At 63.5% G+C, this 8,790-nt stretch overlaps 1 protein-coding gene across 1 annotated transcript in view; it reads left to right on the forward strand.

Annotated features, from left to right (window-relative positions):
• MYO18B (myosin XVIIIB) overlaps window positions 1-7,364 on the forward strand; it is a 33,516-nt gene extending 26,152 nt beyond the window's left edge. Inside the window, 5 exon segments of the mRNA XM_070762018.1 lie at window positions 1,553-1,674; window positions 2,907-2,948; window positions 3,663-3,836; window positions 5,634-6,817; window positions 7,179-7,364. Coding sequence (XP_070618119.1) covers window positions 1,553-1,674; window positions 2,907-2,948; window positions 3,663-3,836; window positions 5,634-6,816 — 1,521 coding nt within the window. The 3' untranslated portion in view covers window position 6,817; window positions 7,179-7,364.
• Window positions 7,365-8,790: the final 1,426 nt, after the last annotated feature.

Here is an 8,790-nt window from a genome sequence, read left to right on the forward strand (position 1 = left end):
AGGCTCTGGCGGGGAGGAAGCAAAGATTCCGGGCAAGAAGCAGGCAAAGGGCGAACTCTCTCTCCTCCCCCTTGGGACTGCCTGCCACTGGGCCTCCCTGACAGCGGGCACCCTCCTTAATTGCCAGAGCTGTTACTCCGACACCTCCTCCCTCGCCTGCCGCTTCTCACTTTCAGGCCTTAATCGCTTCTCAGCTTTGGCTTCGTGGGGGGGGAGGGGCAGCAGTGCCTGAATGCCCCTTGCTGGGAGTGGAAGCGGTGGGGGGTTGGGGGCTTTCTTCCCCAGACGTGAAACCCTCGGCCTCTGAGTGAAAGCCACGGAGGGGCTCTCTCCCCTGCGAAGGGATTTACTCCATTTGCCCCTGGGGAGTCTGGAATTGGGCTGCCCTTCTGGCCTCCCTCACAGGACAGTTGGGAGGGGGAGGGCCCCCGCTTGGCTTCCTGCTCCCAGAGCTCCCAAGGGAGGTTTTGAGCAGGTCCGAGGGTCCCAGGCAGACTTAGAACGGCAAAGGGCAAAAGAGAGGGGGGAGACGTCCAGTTACGCCGGCCCCCTCACCCACCTCCCTCTCGTGGCATTAACATATCTCTCGCTCGCACAGAGGCGGCCTCCACCCACTGAGTCTCCAAACCGCCCCCAGGAAACAGGAGCCGCCTCTCTCAAGGCCTCCCCCTTGGTGGCCCCGTTTCCCCGAGACCGGAGCTTCCTCCCTGGGGAAAAGACCAGGAAGGGGTTCTGGCGAATTTTGGCCGAGCACCTTGAGGATCCGCAGGCTCTTTGCCCTCCAAATGGCCAGTTAGGCTCCTGCTCTCTAGGAAGCCCCAGAGGAGGCCCTGCATCTGTTAGCGTCTAGGAGGCTGGGATTGAAGGTGCTGCTCTGCTGCCTTGGAGGGGGGGGGGGCAGGCCAAGGCTCTCCCAGTTCCCTTGGTCCCGGCTGAAGCCTGCCCCCCTTCCCCAAAGACCTGGCCGTGCTGTGTCTCCCCAGCCTCTTCTCCAAGAAAAGAGGGGAGGGGTCTTTGTGCCCGCTTTCCCTGGCCTTCTCCACCGGCTGCCCTTTGGGGTTGAAGGATGCCGCTCTGCAACCGGCAGGGCCTCTTTCGGAGGGGTTTCTCCTTCCGCACTCTGCACCTGCTCGGTTCCCTCTTGCCTCCTCTGACCCCCTTCGGGCCTTCAGAGCCGGCCCTGTGGCTGTTGGTGGGTGCCTGGCTCTTGGTCAGCTGCCTGTCACCGGTGCAGTGATGGGGCTTTGATTGCTGGCAGCGTCCATCCAGAGGAATTGCACCCACGGCTCTTTGGCAGGGGGGAGGGAGGGAGGGGTCCACCTGAGAGCAGGGCGTGAGAATTCCTTGCCCTGAGATGCTCCGGCCTGCCGGTGCCAGCCAGATTGGCCCTGCTGATTCAGAGTGGACACAGCAAGGGGCTTGTGCCAGGCTCAGCTTTGGGTTAAGCTCAGGAAATAGGTTGAAGCCGTAACTGAGCCAGGAGTCCCGCGCTGTCTCCCCGCGTGCATCCCCAGAGGGAGCCCCCCTCCTGAGACCCCCCCCATTTCCCCAGGAGAAGCAAGTGGACGAGCTCTTGGTGGCCAGGCAGACTTTGCAGGCGGACCTGGAGACCTCCCTCCGGCGCATTGCAGGCCTGCAGGGGGCTTTGGAAGAGGGGCAGTCGAGCGAGGAGAGGTGAGTGCGCCAAAGCCCAGACCGGCTCTCCCCGCTGCCCACCAGGGCTCGGCTTGTCAGCTGCTCAGCCAGATTTAGGGCCCCCCCTGGCTGAACCGAGAGAGTGTCAGCACCACGGACAGCGGCCGGGAGGCGATTGGATACCAGAACCCCGGCTGTTGGTGGGGAGCAGCTGCCGTCACCTCCGCCAGGGGCTTTGATAGCTGGCTCCAGTGTCCAGACAGGCCGGAAGGGGTGGGGGGCTTCCAGGTGATTGTAGCCGGGGATTGTGCAGCGAGTGGACAGGTGTCTCTGCCCCCCCTGCCCCCTGGGGGTTCAGCCGTGGTCCGGACTGCTGGGCTCCATCCCAGCTTCCTCCTGCTTGAGGTTGAGCCATTTTCGTGGCTTGGGGAAAGGGGGGCCAACACAGACAGAGCCTCTGCCCCCCTTGTTCTCAGCCTCGTGTAATGGACAGGAAGGGGGGTGGATCCCAGGAGCCCCACCCCCAAAGGGACCCTCTTCAAAAGCAGACCCACCAGGGATGATGTGTGCGTGCGTGTGTGCGTGAGTGTGTGAAGACTGAGCCGATTGTGATGTGGGCCTTGCTGAGCGTGACTGAAATGGAAGTCGGGGGGAAAGGAAAGTGGGGGGGGGCACTGCCCTCCCCCCCTCCCGCTTGCTTCCATCGGAGCAGCAACTTGAACAAAGTCCAGCAACAAGACCGGCTGGGAGGGGGAAACAGAGAGGATGGCAAACACTACCGGGGGGGGGGCAGGCATAGAGAATGGTGCCCCTCCCTTGCAGTTCAGAGCAAGATGCTTCTCGGAGGGACCAGAACAAGGAACCTTTTGGGGGCTCCCCGGACCCCCCAGTCACGGCCAGGAGTCAATGGTGGGGGGCAGGGGGTGTCCAGAATTATTTCCCTTGGGGCTAGCAGTGATTCAGCCTGTTCCCAGAGCCCCCCCCCCTCACTCTCAGGTCTTGAGCAGGTGTGTTTATCTAATAATAATTAAGGATGCCAACACCTGTTGTTCACATCAACCGAATTTCCAAAGGAGACGGATGCTGAGAGGGTTTAAAAACCAAAAAGCCCCACCCTTGTTTGAAGCCTCCGTCCTGGGGGGCTGGACTCAGTTTCCCCGCGTGGGTGTCGGGGAGCGCCTGTCTTTCCAGAGGGGCCCGATCCTGCCTTCTGGGGGTCCGAGGGCAGGGGAGGGGAGGCGTCTCTGGCACTGACCTCTCCTTCCTCGCAGTGTCCAGGTGGCCCAGGATTCCCTCGGTGCCCGGCAGGAGACGTAAGTGGAGGAGGCCAAGGGGGTCCCGGCTGGGGCTGATGGGCGGCTGCAGAATAAAGCCCCTTGATTGGCAGCTGTGAGAAACGCGTCTGGCTGAGTGGGAGCCAGTGGAAAGGGGAGGGGGGGCAGATGAGATTTATCCCATTTTGCGCTTCAGAATCCAGACTTCGCTTGCTTCTCCCGCCTGGTGGTCCAGGGCAGCAGCGGCCAAAAGAGGCTTTTTCCAGGCTGCCCACTAGGAGTGGAGGGGGGCCCACTGGACGGGATGCCTCTGGGGGGGGTTCAGGGCACTGAGGAGCCCCCCTTGGCTCTTACGCGTGGGGTGGGGGGGCCTTCAGACCTTTCAGCCTGGTGGACTTCAACTCCCAGAATCCCGCAGGAGCAGCAGGAGGGGGCTGGTCTCAACTGACACAGGACGTGCGGCCTGGGGAATTCTGGGAGATGAAGTCCACACAGCTGGAAGGTGCCAAGGTTGAGAAAGGGCAGTGCAGATGTCCATATGTTTGCAAGTCCTTTGCCCCAAAGCCCCACCCCTGCCCACTCAGCAACGTGATTGACCGCGTGGAGGGGATGAAGGGGTTTTTCCAGAGGGTCTGGGGTTGTCTCCGTCTCCAGCCCTTCCCTGCTCGGCCTCTCTCTCCTCGGAAGAGGTCGGGGCTGCAGCCTTCTTCTTCTTCTCCCTCCTCTTCCTCCTCCCCCTCCCCCCCCCTGCAGGGAGAGCCTGGTCAGCCTGGCTTCGAGTTCATCGATGAGCTTGAACCTGGAGTCTGAAGGAAGCGTCCGGTCGTGGCTGGAGACGGGGTCAGGCTGGACATCCCCATCAGCTCCCAGCCTGGCGGGAAGTAGCTCTCAGCTCTCGCTGGACGTCCGGAGCCTCCCAAGCCTGAGGTGAGGGGTCTCCCAGGGGGCCAGGGCCAAGGGCCGGCTCCCACTCTGGCCCGCTCTGGCGTCCCAGGCAGGGTCCTTTTGCTCCCCGGCCTCTGCGGCCTCCGGGCGTGGGGTGCCCCTCTCCTGCCCCCCCCCCGCCTGCTTGGCTCTGTGTGGCGCCCTGGCTGATCCTCCTCTCGCGCAAAGGCCGGCCGGGAGTGCTGGGCGTCAGCTCCTCCCCTTCCTCCACTGGGGCCACGGGGTGTGTGTGTGTGTGGGCTGGGGCTTCTCTCCAGCACCAACCTCTCCGCTGCCCCCCCCTCTTCGCCAGGGCCGCTTCCCTCCTTTTGTCTCTGGGCCTCAGTGCAAGTACTGATATTATTGCATAAATTATTTCAACTAGCATAAGCATAATAATCACCCTAATTGCTGTGTAATCTTCACTAATTACTGTTGTATGTCATTTGTTGTGGTGCCGATTGCACACTGCAAAAATCCCATTTGGCTCAGGGAGGCTCTGGGATTCTCCCGCCTGACGCTGCCCTAGGAAGAACCCGGGCAGGGAAAGCGAGGGGGGGCGCCTTGGCTGGCCACTGGGGTCCCCTTCCCTTTGCCCCTTTGCCCCAGGGCCCACCAGTTGCCGGTGGTCTCCCTTGGGGTGGTGCGGGTCTGTGAGCCAGGCCGGAGTGGCCTTGCTTGGCCGGGCAGCCCCGAGTTCTGACTTGGCCAGGGCCTGTGAGTGAGGGAGACAGGCTCTGGGGCAAGCGTTCCCTGGTGGGGGGAGAGCCTGGGGGTCCCTTCTGCCCTGCCAAGCCTCCTCTGGGGTTCTCCTTGATGGACTGGGAGGGAGGGGGCCCGTCTCTAGGGCAACAGAGCTGCCCTGGACTCTCCTGCCGCCCACCCCCGGCCCCCAGAGGCAGCCCAGGTGCTGTGGGGGGAGGACGGGGGAGGGTGCCAATCTGGGGTGCCCGTCCTTCCCTGCAAACAAGCAGGGGGGCGGGAGAAGCGGATCCAGGCTCTGCCAGTTTTGGAAAGGGACGCGAGTGACTCAAGGCGCCAGGGTGGGGGCAAGGCAGGAGCAGGAGGGGGGCTGCCGCCCCACATTTGTGGCCTACCTGGAGCTTTCAAAGCCCGGACCCTCCTGAAAAGGCCCCCAGGTGCCCTGAGCCTGATTGGGGGGGATGAGAGGGTGAGGGGGGGTCACTGGCTAGGAGCCCAGCAGGGATTCTCTTTCCCTGCCCACTTGAGCTCCTTGGAGGGCAGGCGGGGTTTGACCCCCCAAGGATTGCTCTTTCCGCAGGGGAGAGGGGTGGGGGTGCGGATGGCCTTTCAGCTCAGCCTCACTGAGGTCTTGACTCCACAGATGACAGGCTCTGAAAACGTTGCTATGGCAATGGCATCTCCATCCTTCTTAGGCAGCAGGGTCTGTTACGGCCAAGCCGGATGGTTTTAAAATGTGTGTTTCTGAAGACAGAGCAGAAAGTAGGGAGCGAGAGAAGGGCCCTTTGCAATACTCCCTCCCCCCCCCCCAGCACAGGGCAAAGGAGGAGGAATAGCCCCCTCCTCCCCCGGCACCCTGCAGGACCTTGCAAGGGGCCACTCCGCTCGCCCTCCTGCCGCTCCGGCTGCTTTCTCCTCCCCGGCGGGGCCTGCAGAACTCCTGGGGCAAAAGCCGGGGGGTGGGGCAGTTGCGGTCGAGGGCTGTGGAGGGGAAGGGGCTTCTCTCAGATTCCCTGCGTTTGTGGGTCCCGGCCGGGCGTCTTTCTCCCAATCCGGCGGCTGTGGGGTGAAGCTCAGAGTTCCTTCTTCCCCCCACAGAGACCCAGAGGAAAGCTGGCAGCCGACGCCATGGCTGAGTGCGAGCAGGAAGGGCCACGGACGGTGTGGAGGGAGCCCGGAAGGCCCTGCCGCTGGCCCTCTCTGGCGGGACTACGGGAGGCCTGAGGAGGCATTGGTCAGGCCCCTCAGGTCGGAGGCCACAGCCGAAGGGAAGTGCCCTCTGCCTCCGTCCCCGGGCAGGAAGCGCCCCTCTCCTCCTTTGGCCCAGGAGGACAAGCGGGCCCGGTCCTCTTCCGCCCTCTCGGAGTACGTGGAGGAGCTGCGGAGGAAGCGGCTGAAGGGCCGGGAGCCCCTGGAGGAGGAGGAGGGGGAGGAGGGGGACGCCTCCTCCTGCGCCTCCTTGCCCATTTACCAAACCACCGGGACGCCCTTCCTCAGGAGGTGCAGGGCCCTGCGGGACAGCGAGGACTTTCGGGTCAGCCTGGAGGAGCTCGGGGCAAACCCCGGAGTCGGCCTGCTGGGCTCCTCCCCTTTGAGAAGCCCCTCGTCGGACAGTGGGCTGCGGCCCCCCCAGTTCTCCCCAGTTCTGAAAGGGGCCTCCAGGTTTGGCTCCCCCTACGACCCCCACGCCCAGCTGGCCTCTCCGATCCGAGGAGGAGGAGGAGGAGGGGTGGCCGGCCCGAGGCCCTGGAGGAGCTGCCTGGAGCCGTCCTTGGGAGGCAGCCTGGATTTCGGGGAGGAGCCTCTGAGGTTCCAGAGCAAGAGGCTGGTGGACGTCCCGAGCGAAGGGAAGGAGCCGCTCGCCTGGAAGATGCCCACACTCGTCTACGAGCGGGACACAGGCGCTGGCCTGGATGACTTCCTGCCGTCCGTCCGGAGGGCCCAGTCCAGGGAGAGGAAGGACCCACCGCGGCCCCTCAGCGTCCACTTTGAAGACCAGGCCGCCCCGCCCCGGCGCACCTTCCTGTCTGAGATGAAGACCGTCTTGTCCCCCCGGCCGAAGCCCAAGGACGACCCCGGCAGCCTCTCCGACTCCTCCGACTCCTCCTCCAAAAGCGCCGACAGCGTCAAGTGCCGGCCCCGCGTCCCCAGGCCGGAAGGGGAAGGCTGCGTGGGCAAAGGGGGCTCGGAAGGGGCCAGCAGCGGTCACCCTCGGGCCGAGGCAGAGGGCCGGGAAGACGACGTGACCAGCATCATGATGAAGTACCTGGGGAGGGAGTGAGGTAAGGAACCAGGGGGGCTGCAGGGAGGGGCCGGGCTCCCCTCCAGAGGTGGGGGGGGAGGTTTCTGGGAAGGGATTGGCCTGAGAGGGCACGAGCAAGGGGTCAGACTAGAAGACCTCCAAGGTCCCTCTCAACTCTCTTGTTCTGCATCCTCATGCCCCCCCCTGGGTGCCTCCAGTGTGGCTCTGGAGGGAGGGAGCTCAGTGAAGAGCCCAGGGGCAGCCCCCCAGCGCTCCCTTCATGTGCCAGGGGTCCTTGTGCATGACGTGGGGAGGGGGCTCTGGAGGGGATCAGGGCCTGCGAGGGGGGGGAGCAGCAGAACCCGGGTTTATTTCCGCTGCCGACTCTCCCCCCTCTTCAGGCCTTCAGCTGCAGCACAAAGGACGGACCTGCCAGCAGGGGCTCTTCTGTGGACAATGGCTTCTCCTTCCCCATCGAAGCCCCCGGAACCATAATGCACAACCACGTGTGGGTGTGAGGGCGCCTCGGTGTGGAAGAGACGGGTGTGCAGGCCTTCCCTGCCCTTCGGGGGGCTCTCTCGGACTGCTGCCAAATAAAGTGTTTTGGTTCTTGGAAAAGAGCGTCGGTTGGCTTCTTTCGAGCGCTGGCCTTGGGGGGCTCTGGGGCTGGAGAACGGACTTTGCGGGGGCTCCAGGAGGACGACAGGGGGCGGGGTGGGTGGGAGAGAACCAAGGGGGGGCCCTGGGCCAGACCCAACCACAGGCCCCGGGGCCCCTCCCGCTCAACCTTGGGGGGAAGCCGTGGACGAACAAGGGTCCCACTCGGCTTCTGCACTGACTGCCCAGTGGAGAGCATCGGCGTGGGGAGAGAGCCTGGGAGGGGCCAGAGGCTGGTCTTGGGGGCAATGGAGGCCCTCCGTGGGAGCCCCAGGAAGCCTCAGGGTTGCCCCCAAATCAGTGAAGCTGGGGGGTCCCCAGGGGTTCTCTCATACACAGGACGGAGGCTTCAAGTTGCCCCTCCTCCGAAGAACCAGGGATTCCTGAACCCGTGGTCCAGCCGGCTGCCCTTTGGAGGTCCCAGGGGGCTGGGGGACCTCTTTGCTTGCAGGCATTTCGGGGCTGGGCTGCAGCCAGGGGGGTTTCCTCCGAGGAGAAGGCAACGCCAGGCTGTTTGTTTAACGAGTATGAGCCTCGAAAACCAGGTTTCCATTTATAGCTCTCTGGTAGGAGTTGAAAAGAATCCTGGCACATGAAAACAATAAAGTCACTGAGTGATGGCAACACAAGGGAGCAAAGCACAAGGAGTGAAGCCCAGAGGAGGAGGAGGAAGAGGAGGAGGATGAGGAAGAGGAGGAGGAGGAAGAGGAGGAAGAGGAGGAAGAGGACAAAGGAGCCTCCGGAATGAGCTTGGAACAAATTGCAGGTATTGTGTGTAAGCCCATCACTCGAAACTGACATGCGTTGCCAACAGAGGAGGCGTTTATGTAACTCCAGAGCCTCCCCTGACTGCCCCCCCCGGTCTCCCTCCCTCCCTCCCTCCTCCTCCTCCTCCCCTGGAGGGGTTCTGCTCCCACCCCCACCCACCCCGCTTTTCCCCAGTGCAGCTCTGGGCACTTTCCGGGTGTGGGACTGTCCCTCCACCACTTTTCTCCACAAAAGCCCAGCAAGGCAGGCTGACCCACATGAGCCTCCCCCACCACTGCCCCCCCGGCTGCTCCACAGAGGCTCCGGGAGGGGGGGGCGCTTGGAATAGCCAATTAGCCCAGGAGTGAGGAGCCCGGGAGGTGGTCAGCGGGACGATTTCAGAGCAGAACTGCAGAGCCATCGGTTGTGGCCCTTTGTCCAGAGCTGCCTGGGCGGGAGGGGTTGGGGCAGCCTAGTTTAATCATCCCACCTGTCCCTCTAAACCCCTATTCGAAGGGGGGGTTAAAGAAATGTATTATTTAACTATTCCTTTTTTTAAATCAGTCTGGCCACCAACATGGTCCAGAGTGGGAAGGACCGGTCTTCAGC

Source organism: Erythrolamprus reginae, chromosome 10 (assembly GCF_031021105.1).
Source record: "Erythrolamprus reginae isolate rEryReg1 chromosome 10, rEryReg1.hap1, whole genome shotgun sequence".
Classification (NCBI taxonomy): domain Eukaryota; kingdom Metazoa; phylum Chordata; class Lepidosauria; order Squamata; family Dipsadidae; genus Erythrolamprus; species Erythrolamprus reginae.